The sequence below is a fragment of the Gossypium hirsutum genome, chromosome D10 (assembly GCF_007990345.1).
Source record: "Gossypium hirsutum isolate 1008001.06 chromosome D10, Gossypium_hirsutum_v2.1, whole genome shotgun sequence".
In the NCBI taxonomy this organism is placed as follows: domain Eukaryota; kingdom Viridiplantae; phylum Streptophyta; class Magnoliopsida; order Malvales; family Malvaceae; genus Gossypium; species Gossypium hirsutum.
Window position 1 is genome coordinate 21,695,642 of NC_053446.1, and position 13,288 is coordinate 21,708,929.

The following is a 13,288-nucleotide window of genomic DNA, read 5'->3' on the forward strand; positions in this document are numbered from 1 at the left end:
CCCTTATTAATTAGCTTTTTACAACACAATGTTGCAACGTCCATTAACGGTATTGCGACATTGATGTAATTTTCCAAATTTTCCCCTTGTGGTAACTGTCACCCAATGGAAGTTATAAGCCTGAATGTCACGACTTTCGACATGATGGCTGCAAAATAGCAACATTATGATGTTGAAAGCTTCAACGTTGCGACGTTCTACTCATTGTTGGGCCGCTTTGAGTGGCTCAATCAACCTATCCTACAATCAAAAGTGCACAAGATCAAACCTAACGAAACCAAGTTTATTTGAATGCTAAAATTCAAACTACAAGTATGTGAAGCTAAAACTCTAACAATTTCACTTTAAAACAAGTTAACACATAAGTGTAAAAGATCCAAAAACATATTAGAACAATATGGACTTATCAATTGCAAATGTATTTCCTGAAGAGTTACAAGTATGTCTTTTAGGTTTGCATTGTGGCAACAAAATGAAGTAGTTAAGATTAAGATTGTTGTTAAATTAGGCATAGTTTTTGAGTGATTAGGCGTGTAGTTTTTAAGGGAGTAATGATGTATTCTCTAATTGAATGATGATGTGCATCTTATGAGAGAGTGAAACGTATTTCTTGAGGGAGTGATAGTGTACCCTAAGAGGGTGTAAGAATGTATCCTTTAAGGGAGTTAATATTTAAAAATGTTTTGCCTTCAAACCTTATATATATAACACATGAAGTCAATATTGTTCCAACCCCACCTAGGATAAGTTGACGGCTTTGGAGAAGGATAAAATAAGCTTCAAGTCTCTGTACTATTCGAACATTTGGAGTTTGGTTCTTCTACTTTTTAATTTTCATAATTGAGGCCCAATTTTTAATATTAGTAAAATTTTTCTGTCAAATTTAAGTTAATTACAATATTTTTCTTTGTTGCATGGTTACTGAAAAGCTATATAAGTAACATATTTTAATCTCATTCTTAATGCATTTTTGGATGATTAATGATGTAAATTAGTGAATTTGATGCTCATAATCCTTTAAATTCATGTTTCTATACTTAGGTGAGCAAAGGGGAGCAAAAAAACAAGCCAAAATCGAGTAAAAAGAGTTGTTTTCAGCATCCACACAGCTTGATCATTTCCATACGGGCTGGCCACACGCCCATGTGCCAGCCCGTGTCGATTTCACACTCTGCTTCTCTTTTTGTTCATCCCATGTGCCAGCCGTGTCGATTTCGCACTATAATTAGGTGAGCATATGACTGCCACATGGGCCTGTTTTTCAACCTATGTGTCGGTCGTGTGGAGTATTTTTAGCCTATATGCCAGCCCGTGTCGATTTCGCACTATTAGAATGAATTTTTATCGATTTGTGATTTTTATTGATGTTTTTAGATTAAATTCATTGATATTTGTGCATTGGTTGTTTTAAACTTTAAGACATGAGATAATCAAGCATGATAAGTTTATTTTCAGAATTAAAAATTTTTAGGTTGTTTCCTTGAATTGGGGTATTACCTTGAAGTTTGAGATTTGCAAGATTGACATCAAAAACCATAATATTTTGTGAGATTTTGAGCCTTTAGAGCATACATTTTCCTTGCTCATTTTATTATTGGTTATGAGTGTATCAATTTGATTTGTTATTCTAGAACTTGCTTCAATTATGCATGTCGAGACCACACCTTTGATTTGATATACTAAGATGATAAAAGCACATAGATTTTAACCCACTTATCCCATAAAAAGCCTACCTACATAATTAACCCTTAGTGAACCCCATTGAGCCTAACACACCGTTTCTTGATTTACCCGTTAATGTTCACCCATAACTCAATTTTTTTCGTTGAAACTTTCTTCCCGTCTTATTAACTCTCTTTTTGTCGAGATTTGATTTGGTTAATTGCCTAATTATGCTCTTTTATTTGATTTGCTAAATTAGTTATTATTGTAAAAAATTGAAAAAAATATATATTGAATATTATTTAGTTCTATGATCAAGCTTGAACAGTTAAATTAATATTTTGAGAAGAAGCTCGTTTTTATTCTTGATTAGTTTTCAATCGATGTAATTGTTTTAGATTCAGCATTAGTTTATTTTTCTAGTTTGGTAAATTATCAATTCGATCTGGATTTGAACCAACTTTTTCAACCTTTATCCACACCCTTAACCTAAGCCCCATTACAACCTCTTAAAGATATTTTGATTTGTGTATCATCTCATTTTATAATGGTGGAGATTTGATTTTCATGCAAGCCTATGGTAATAACTTTTCAGGTTTGACTATTGAGTGCTTATTCTTGAACCTTAAACGCTTTAAGTGATTTGAGTGAATCTTTAGTGAGGATGTCGATTCTCGTCGATTTTGAATTAAAGGTAATTACTTAGATAAAGGGAAATAACTATGTTTTCATGCTTTAAAAATGTTCGACTTGGATTGTTTGAATCTTTAGTGCTCTTTTAGTTGAATTATCAATGTATGATTATTTGTGAATTATGGTGAAACATCATTGATGAGAATTATGAGTTGAGAAAGATTAATTTTAATTGTGAGTTGAGGATTTTGCTTGAGGACAAGAAAACGCTTAAGTGTGGGGATATTTGATAAGTTGTATAAGTAACATATTTTAATCTCATTCTTAATGTATTTTTGGATTAATAATGATGTAAATTAGTGAATTTGATGCTTCTAATCCTTTAAATTCATGTTTCTATACTTAGGTGAGCATAGGGGAGCGAAAGGAGCAAAAAATAAGCCAAAATCGAGCAAAAAAAGTTGTTTTCAGTATCCACACAGCCTGAGCATTTCCACACGGGCTGGCCACACGCCCATGTGCCATCCCGTGTCGATTTTGCACTTTGCTTCTCTTTTACACGGAAAAAAATCCAATTTTTAGGGTTTCTGAGCATTCTAAAGTTTATAAATACATATTAGAAGAGGACCTAATGGGCATACAGAGAGAAAATTGAAGAAAAGACTCGAAGAACGCCGTCAGAATCATCTCAAAAGTGGATCCCCTCAAGATTGAACATCTCCATTTAATTTCTTCAGAAGTTTATTTGGGTTTCTTTATGTTTTGCTGTTATATTAACTTTGAGATGTTTCTATTTAGGATTATAAACTAAATTTCCTAGATACCAAGGGAAGATGAAACTTATGATGAATCCATTTGATTTCTGATTTACACGATAAATACTTGAATCTTGTTCTCAATTATGTATGCTTATTTCATGTTTTAGTATTTTCATGATATTAATTCATGTTTAATGTGCTTAATTAGTGGAGCAAAAGTCCCTGTTTAAGAGTAGATCTAACATAATTGAGTGGAGTTGCATTTAATCCTAGAAATAGGACGACATAAATCTACCGGATTAGAGTCAAATCTAATAGGGGAATCCATAAATCAAGTTAATGCGACAATAGGGGTTTTAATTAGAAAGATATTTCTATTAATCAATCTAGAGTCAGTTGTTCTTACTCTCGAAAGAGATATTAACATAATTTAGGGATTTCTACGGATTAAGGCACAAGTGAATAAATCATTTAAATTTAAATTCAGATTTATAATAACAAGTGAAGTCTAGGCGGATTCTTTCCTGGATATTGTCTCTCTCATTGGTATCTTCGATTATTTTCCTATTTTATTTTTTGTAACGTTCTTAGTTAAATTAGTTTAGTAATTTTAGATTAAAAACAATCACTTATATTTGACGGCTAAATAATAGAAAAACAGTAATTACTAGTATTTTTAGTCCTCGTGGATACGATAACCCCCACTCACCATAACTATACTCTTATTCGTTAGGTGCGCTTGCCTTAGTCGTTTTTATAGTTAGTTTAGTGACCATTAGTTACCTAGTGAGTATTTTGTTCTTTTAAAATGTCAAACCAATGAATTTAACCAAAGAATTTTAATGATTTTAATAATTAAATCTAAATTTTAAAATTTGAAAAATAAAAAAATTAAATTTTTAAAAATAAAAATAAAATATTTAAGTACTTCAAATATATTTTAACCCTTATGAGAATTAATAGAGGCTTATGCTCTCTAGCTGGCTTGAGTAGAATTCAAAACGGGTCTAAGCATAGTACATGCTTTCTTAAATAAGATTTAGCCTAAGAATTCAAATCCCATCAAAATTCATTCATTTGTTGATGGGTAATTCAAACTAGTTAAAATCTATCACTATTCCTTTATTTTTCTATATTTTGTAATTTTAATATTTTCGTTATATTATTTAAAAACAAAAATAGTATTTTTTTAAATTTACACTATTCATATAAATCTAAGATTATTATATATAGAAAAATCACAGAAATCAGGTTTAAACATTTAGAGGGTGTTTGTGACTTTTGGAAAACTTTTTTTGCATTTTATATTTGACCTTTTTCTGTAAAAAATAGTTTGGTAGAAAATGATTTACTAGTTGACAAAAAATAGTTGGAGTTAAAAATTAACTTGAATTTAGTTAAATACTACTATATTAATAATATTTTTAATATTTTTAAAAATATTAAACATATTTTATCTCAAATATTGTAACTTACATTCTTATTTTAATATTAAATAAAGAAATATTAATATAAACAATGAAACTTATTATTTTAATAAAATATTATTTAATTTTATAATATTGTAGTACCCTACACCTGGCCTAGACGTTTAGACCAAGTCCAGAGAGTTACATCAACGATGCTAAAAACACCACATTTATAGCACAGTCGGAATGAACCATTTATCACATAATATCAAACATAGCAATTAACTCAGTATATAGTGTTTCCAAGCATCATAATATCTTAGAATATTGAAATTCCTAATAGTGGTATTTAGAAGAAAGATAAAAGCTTGACCGAGCTCCTACAGCGCCGACCCGTTCAAGTCTGAGAACCACCTGAAATCCAATCAATATCAAAATGAGTTGTGAACTCAGTGCGCAAAAGAAGTTTGTTCAATTGAAATACATTTATCAAATAGTTTCCGAATTCAAAGATTCAGTTTGGTAACAGAAGCATTTTCAATTCAGATTCAAGACAGATTAGTTACATATACAAAAACAATTTCAGTTTCATATACAGAATAGATCAGATTCAGATGCAGATATTCCTAACCCCCATCTGCTACACACCATCTTCGGTCATCCCAACACACCGTTAAGGGCGTTCAATGCTCAACCAACCTTACACACCACAAAGTGTTTGTCTGATACATTTACAGAGACGCAGCTTAGTTGCTAGATCATAATGCGACAAAGCGTTAGAATTAGAACTATATGCATGGTGATTTAGCCACTAATTCAAAGCAGATTACTTCCTTCTTCACAATATTCCAACCCATGCAAATGCAGAGTACAAATATCCACAGTATGTATTCAATCATTCTAACTTGTTTCACAAGTAGATAGCACAGTTCAATATCAGAATAAGAATCACAGTACCCATACAGTTAGGGTATTCATACGTTAGTCACAGAGTATCAGAGAGTTCTAGTACAATCAAATTCAAATCATTCATACATTGAGGAAATCAATATCAGTCTTAGGCAACACTCATGGCCTGGACACACGCCTATGTCCTTACCCGTGTGGCTCACACGGCCTGGGCACATGCCCATGTCCTCTAATTCTAAAACGTAAATAGAGAGTTACACGGCCTGGACACACACCCATGTCCTTGCCCGTATGACACGCACGGCTTGGGCACGCGCCCGTGTGCTTGCTCGTGTGGTCCTAAGTCTCAAACAGTTAGTTACATGGACTAGATACACACCCGTGTCCTTTACCCGTGTGAACCCTGCACTAAAATGGCCACATACAGCCTGGCACACGGTCGTGGAGTTTACAGCTTTTTTTTTGGGCACCCAAAATTCATGAAAAATGAAGTTTTTGGCACGCACCTGAAGAGATTTTGAAGTAGAAATAACACGGAGAAATCTTGGAACCTAACTTAACCATTCAACAACCAATCAAACAACTATAACAATGAATCAACGCATACATTAACACTCAAGCAAAAGTGTCAAAACCTCAACGTTAAACTTTCGACGACGAACGCTTACCGACAATTCAACAGTACTAAATCGGCACAACACGCAAAGGATCACCTCCCTCCGTACTCACGCCTAAGGAAAACAAAATGACTAATTATCAAAGAGTTTATGCAAAACAATCAAAGAATTCCCAATTTAGCAACGCAACAAAAAACTAACGAAACTTCGCAGAGGTTTAAGGATTCCGACAGAACTTACACAGAAATCTTCCAACAACTTAGGGGTCTCACTAATTCCAATATTCACTTGTTGAACACAATTGAAAAGGAGAAATTGAAGGAGTAAAAAGAAGAAAGAAAAAGAAAGAAAAGGGAAAGAAAAAAAAAGTGTACAAAACATTTAAAAATAATAATGCTTTTGTCTTAACACCAGCATACTTTCGACAACAAGCAAAAATTTCCCTGACAAATACGGTGGAATTTGAACTTGAGACTAGACGAAATATAGACAAATGTTTAACCAATAAATCAGCAAACTCATTCTTAACATAGATTCGTACATAATTATACTTAACTATGTAATGCATGGATAGGGTAGTTCTAAAATGATAAAACTATTAACAATGCGACTCAAACTCCAAACCTTAAACACAATAACAAAACACAGGACCACAGATATAGAAACTAAATTACTGCAAATACTCACAATTAAATTCTCAAAATTTTGGGGCGTTACAAATATATTATTTTAACAATAGATTCCAACATTACTAATTATTCTAAATTTTAGGGAACATTCTTAACATTTTATTAAAAAATATTTTAATAATAAATATGTAGATTATAATTTATAAATATTTAGTAATAAATACTTTTATAATATAAAAATATGAGAATTTTAATTGTATACAATATTAATATGAATAATATTTAATAACTATTATAACATTTTTAGATTTTAAAATATTTATACAATTAATGTGACACTAAATACTAATTTAATAATTATTTTGTGATATTTGATATTAATATAATGCTCTAAATCTTAAAAATTAATAGTTTAATGATAAATAAACAATTAATATTATACTATTTATGTCAATTTCTATTTAAATATGTAAAAAAATATTTTAATCATTATTATTTAATTTAAATAATATATATAAATTAATGTTGTTAATTTTTAAAAATGAATAATTTTATTTTATGTATATAATAATTTAATTTAATTTAAAAAATTCATATTTTTTTGCCAACAATCTCTTGGCCCATGACAAGAGCATAAAAATATTATACTGTAAGCATAAGAGCTTTAGTTTAATCCCAAGCAATTTGATTATCATAATAGGCCTAACTCTAATTGATATGAATTGCTAAACAAACGAGTAAAAGAAAACTCGTAATCACATATACAATTGCTTCCGAGTTCTTCAGTAGACAGATACAAAGGATTTCAGCCATTCTTTTTTGGCTATTTTTTCATTCATTACAACTTGGGAAATTGCCTTTATGCAATTATGGAAAACAACACAACTTGCTTCTCTGCCCTCACCAATGCAACAGCCTCCTACCCGAAAATGCAGATAACACATTGCTGGTTTAACCCTTGAAACATTCAAGAGAGAGAAAAAATTTTCAATTAAAATGGTAGGAAGAAAACTGCAGATAGAAAGCTATTTTCTGACAAGTTTAGTTTGAAATCACATTGAAGAACAAACAGTTCAATACCACCAAACAGTGCTCAACAATACATTATCCAATATCCATACAGAGATGTTTACAGTAAGGAAACTACTTCATGGAAGTTACTCAGACTTAGGTGTAAGTGTCAAACACGGGAACATTCAATATTTTCTAAGATTTTTCCAAATTCAAATGCTTCAAGAAAACAAAGATCTGGAGCAATATAAGTTTGTCAATGTCGTCCAAGAACATTTACTATCGTTACAGTTCTGTTAGTCTTGCACATCTTTATCGTGCAATATCATTATGCAGGAATAGAGGGGCTCCTGTTTTGGTACAAAAGGGGGTTCAATCAAACTAGACTACATGAAACGCACAAAATGTATAGCATAAAAAGTAAATGCACGATGAGCCATTAGAACATTACGGTTTAAAAAAGGTAGAAGAAACATATCTGATATTAGCCATGACATCAAAGAAAGAAGAACATATATCAGGAGCTAACCTGTCTCCTCCTTCGGTTTTGTAAGTACCATGTGCGGGCCACCACATACGTTGGCAGAAGAAAGCCAGCAAATTGGAGAAGCAAAACCTGAAACTGCTGACCAAAATTCTAATTCAGTCTTAGCTAGAAGTAAAAAAGAACAAAGAAAATGTAAAAGTATCCCGAGCAGCCCACATCCTTCATTATCTAGACTTACAACTACCTCTGTACTCTTATCAAGCATCATTTTAAAAGAAAATGTTTCAACTTATAACACAAAGTGCAACAACATATTTAAATTTACATCTGGCACATATGTATGACATTGCTTTGGCATCGTGTCCAATGCTTGTATGCAAAATATAAGCATTAAGGCACAACATGCAAATGCAGACTGAGGAACTACTATGGTGCAATAGATATTCCAAAGATGTCGATTTGAACTCACGTTAATGAAAGTTGATGCCTCCTGTATCATGCCAAAATCCCTTGTCAACATAAGAAGTTGGCGTACGAGCAGGATGATAAGCAACTGCAACAAACCAACAAAACATTCCAAACATGAGACGAGTTATAATTCTTGAGTAAAGAACGTTGAGAAAATAATTAAGCATTATTTGCTTACAACGAGGGCAACCAATCGAAGACAGGCAAGGCTACTGCTATTTGCAGCAACATAATCTTCATACTCTGATTGGAGTAGTTGGCTTTGAGAAGTAGTTAGCACTAGAAGGTGCGAGTCACGGAGATCAATATGCGGGCTCCATGTTTGCCTGATCATGAAGATAATTCAAAGCAAACATAACAAAATAATCAAAATGAAAATTCAGGGACAATTCAATACACGAGATCACAAACAAGGATGTCATACTACAGCCTTCCAACTGCTATCAATGAAGTGACAAGCATTTTCAGTGAGAATCTGTCCGAGAGCATACAAGTTGAAACCAACCAAAAAACGTAGATATTGTATTTAAGAAGGAATGGGATGAACAAATATCTCCTATGGTCCAACAGGAAAGACACAGAAGTAGAAGCTGTTAACCAAAAAGAGGATTACCTAATGTCAATTGCCAGAACATCTGGATTGCTTCTGGTCGGAGGAAGAGAATAATTTGGTGAAAAAACCTGATAAAAACAGAGCAATATTGTACACATTATCCATCAAACACGTACTTTTTTTATGTATGCAAATTAAAAGAAAAGGGCTAAAAACAACCCCAACCTGTTTGCATATTTCGCAAGTTATGTCACCTTTCTTGTTGCACCATCTTTGAATGCACTTCCTGTGAGCAAACTGAAACAAAAATGTATACACAATAAGTTAAAAAGATACTTCAAACATTTAAAACTACAAACCCATCTTAAACCGGATAACCATATAAACAACCTATGGTTTTCCATATATGTCGGATACAGGACACTGAAACTTTAGGAAAAATGAAGTTAGGTATTGGCTATATGAGTACCTAGTAGAAGTCATGCAAATGCAAAGAAGAAAAGGAAACAGGTAAGAATATACTCTCTTTTCTTTTAAAATCTTTTACAAAAATAGAAAAAGAACACCATTTGAAATTTTCATATTGAAGCTTAGGAAATAACGTATGAAGAAAGAAAAAGTCAAAAGGAAACTCAAACAAGGCATATGCTAATGCCAAGAAATGCTCGCATTCCAAAACCAATAAAACTACCTAGAAAACATCATAGCACCATTGCTACAAAACTGAAGCCCAACAAAGCCGGCCCCTAAAAAAGCCCGGTTTTAGAATTAGCAATAAGTTGTGTATTTTATTACTATTATTAAATTGTATAATGCAATAAGCCAATAACAAAGAACCATCACTAGAGCTACAAAGTCAAAGGAAAAGCCCCAAAAGGAAAAGAAAAAAAAGTACCAAAGCATAAATAATTTTTTTTTTATATTTTTTACAACTACTCCTCTCCTAACCACAAAAAAAAAAAAAAGGAGCTTGGCAAGACCAATGAAACATACGATCAGAGTCATCTAAATCATACAATCAAAAAACCCAGAAATATAAACTTAAAACTTTAAAAACAGAAGGCGAGAAAAACCCAGAAAAGTAAAGACCTTGAGTGTGCCACTGCAAGCACAAGGAGCTTCCAAAGAAAGCAAATCATCTTCCTCTTGGCATATCCTACACTCCACCACCTCTTTCACCTTCTTTGAACTATACCCAGTTTTTCCATCTCCTTCTTTTCCACCATCACCATCACCACTTGCTTTCGTCATAGGAAAATCAACATTAGTATTCCCAGCAGCTGTATTTGAGTTTGGTTGTCCTTCATTCACTGAAGAAGACTCAAAACAAGTTGCAGATGCTATAATTTTGTCGACACATACCATGAAATCATCCACCATTGTTTTCTTCCCTTCCTTTCACTTTCTCCCTAATGTACTTTTTTGGGGTTTGAATGTACAGTTTTTTTCTTTTTTAATAAACGGAAAGAGAGAGAGAGAGTGGAGAAGTGGGGAGGGTTTTAAAAAGGTGGTGTGTTGGCGGAATTTACGAAAGGGACCAACTTATGTTTTGTTTGACGAAAATGACCTTTGGTTGGGTTTTTATTATCGAGTTTGTCCCAACTAAAATATGTTGCCGTACCTAAACGGTTGTACAAGCTTTGGTATTGTAGGTGGTGGTCAGCTTGGAGCCTTGGACCAAACCATTTAACTTCGGCCAAGTGCAATTTATTGCTATTAGCATGCCGGTTCGGTCCGGGCGTAAACTCAAAGTCAAGTTCCAGTTTCCGTGAGTAAAATTCAAATATTTAAATGGGTAAATTATATTGTCCATCACTTAATTTTAAAAAATTATAAAATAATTCTCCGGATTTTTTTTTATTACCAACCATTTACTAGGGAATGGAAAGGCATGTGGCAAATATAAAAATTAAGATGATAACAACTTCAACTTTTAGCATTCACATGATTTTGATTCCAAAAGATTAGTCCTTAATATTTACACATTACATAATTTAGTCTAATTATAAAAATTAAAAAAAATAACTTTCAATCTCAAGATTTCAAAACTTATATTTTTATATATTTTTTAAATCACTAGTTTTTCAATAATAAAATCTAAGTTTTGAAATTTTGACTACATTATGCAAAGTGTAAATAATAAGACCAATTTTTAAGAATCAAGACTAAATTCGTTACTGCACCAATCTTTATAACTGCCAAGTCATCTTTTAATTATCTAATTAACGGTTGACGACCAAAAAAGATAAACTTGATTTATTAATTGATCATTTTGTAATTGAGTGAGTTTATCCTATTTAATTAGTAAAATATCATTAGTTAAACTTCAAGCATTTAAGTTGAATTATAACTCAATTTTGACGTAAATTTAATCATTATTTAGGATGGGTAATGAATTCTAAAAAACAATTTTAAAATCGGAATCCAACTCCAACTTCTTAAACAAATACATGAAAGTTTCATCATTCATCTTTGATTAAATTTGAAACTAGATTAATGGACCCTATCCAGTTAACAGCACAAATTATTTTTTAAATTCTATCTTACATGTAATATTGCTTTAATTTCTCTAAATTACTAAATTTTTAGATAGAAATTATTCAACTATCGATTTTTTTATCAATTCTATACATATGAACCTATTAACTTTTAGGTCAAGGATTTAATGACAACATTGTAATTGTAATTCAATTAGATTAATCTCTCGATTTTTATAAAATACAATTTAACAAGTCATTTTCTTTTAAAGTAAGAAAAATATAAAAATAAAAAATAATTGTGGATGAAATAATTTTGAGTAGGGAATATGTGTGATCATGTTAATTTGGATTGAAGTTTTTCAACAAAACTAACAGAAAATAAATAAAATAAAATATGGGTGCTAGGAAAATCAGACGTGGCAAGTTGGGTGGAGATTTGTTAAGATAAGGGAAGCTTGATTAAAATTTACAACAAATCAATGGATTCTTTTCCTTATTTTTATTTGGTTTTGTCAACTCTCTCTAGTTGATGTATAGTTGATGGGAGGATTTATTAATGGTGAGTTGGAAAATTGTTGGAGAAGGATGCTGCAAGTGGGGCTTGAATCAAAATTATTATGTCTTTTTTTTTTCTAAATGTTAAATTATTGGAATTGAGAACAAATTGGATAAGGAAGAAAAACAAAGTATCTCCTCGCATATAATTTTTATTAGAATAAAAATATTTTAAAATCCCAATATATTTGTCTATATATTTTATATTTTATATTTTATATTTTATATAAACGCATAACTTTTTGAACTAATCAATATATTATTTCTTTTCTTATGGAAAACGATATTATTAAAAAATGAAATAAAACAACAAAATAATGAGGAAAATTAAACCCGAATTATTAGGCTTCCTCAACCCATCGAGATCTAACTCCTTCAAATTCTATGTTGACATAAAATAAATTATTCGAAGACCAACACTCAATCAAATAATAAGGGGAATGTTCCAAATAACTCGGGTTGCAAGTAATAAGACAACTTTTGCGAGACAATGAGCCCCATTATTTGTATCCTGACATATCCAATAAAAGGATAGAGCTTGAGAGCACAAAGCATCAACAACCACTTTGCAATTCGATTCAATAATATTATCAAGACACAAGCTCTTAAGCCACAAAAGAGCTTCTCTAATATATAGCCATAACCTCAGCTTGAACAAGTTCAAACATTGCAAAAATAGAACACATGACTTTTGATAAAATTTCCATCAGAATCTTGAATAATAGTAGCCAAACCTGTCTGATTATGGTATTTAGAGTTAGAGGCATCCACATTTTATTTTAGCCAACCAAAAGTTGGTATTTTCCAATGAGAAGTGTTGAGGCAGTTTTTGAGCAGTGCCTTAATCAATGCCAATTGTGTAAGAGCCCAATTTTCAGTGCTATCAGAAATAATGATTTTGGATCACTAAATCCAACAAGTAAGCTTGAAAATTTAATAAATTAATAATTATGGGTCAAGTGTGAATTTATAAGAATTTTTGAATTAGTGAATTTTGTGATTTAAAAAAAAGAATTTAATAGGTAAATCGGGTCTAAAATGAGGTATCGAGACCTCGAATCCATAATCTGACCCATAAATATTTTTATAAATATTTATGAAGTGCCATTGAGTTAGT

The 13,288-nt window shown here is 31.5% G+C and overlaps 1 protein-coding gene across 1 annotated transcript; it reads right to left on the minus strand.

Annotated features, from left to right (window-relative positions):
- Window positions 1-7,355: 7,355 nt before the first annotated feature.
- LOC107914613 (uncharacterized) lies at window positions 7,356-10,686 on the minus strand. The gene is made up of 7 exons (XM_016843566.2): window positions 10,226-10,686; window positions 9,362-9,433; window positions 9,197-9,264; window positions 8,762-8,909; window positions 8,585-8,668; window positions 8,158-8,250; window positions 7,356-7,574 (listed from the first exon to the last, which is right to left on the minus strand). The coding sequence occupies exons 1-7, from the start codon at window positions 10,514-10,516 to the stop codon at window positions 7,569-7,571; spliced, it is 762 nt and encodes a 253-aa protein (XP_016699055.1). The 5' UTR covers window positions 10,517-10,686; the 3' UTR covers window positions 7,356-7,568.
- Window positions 10,687-13,288: the final 2,602 nt, after the last annotated feature.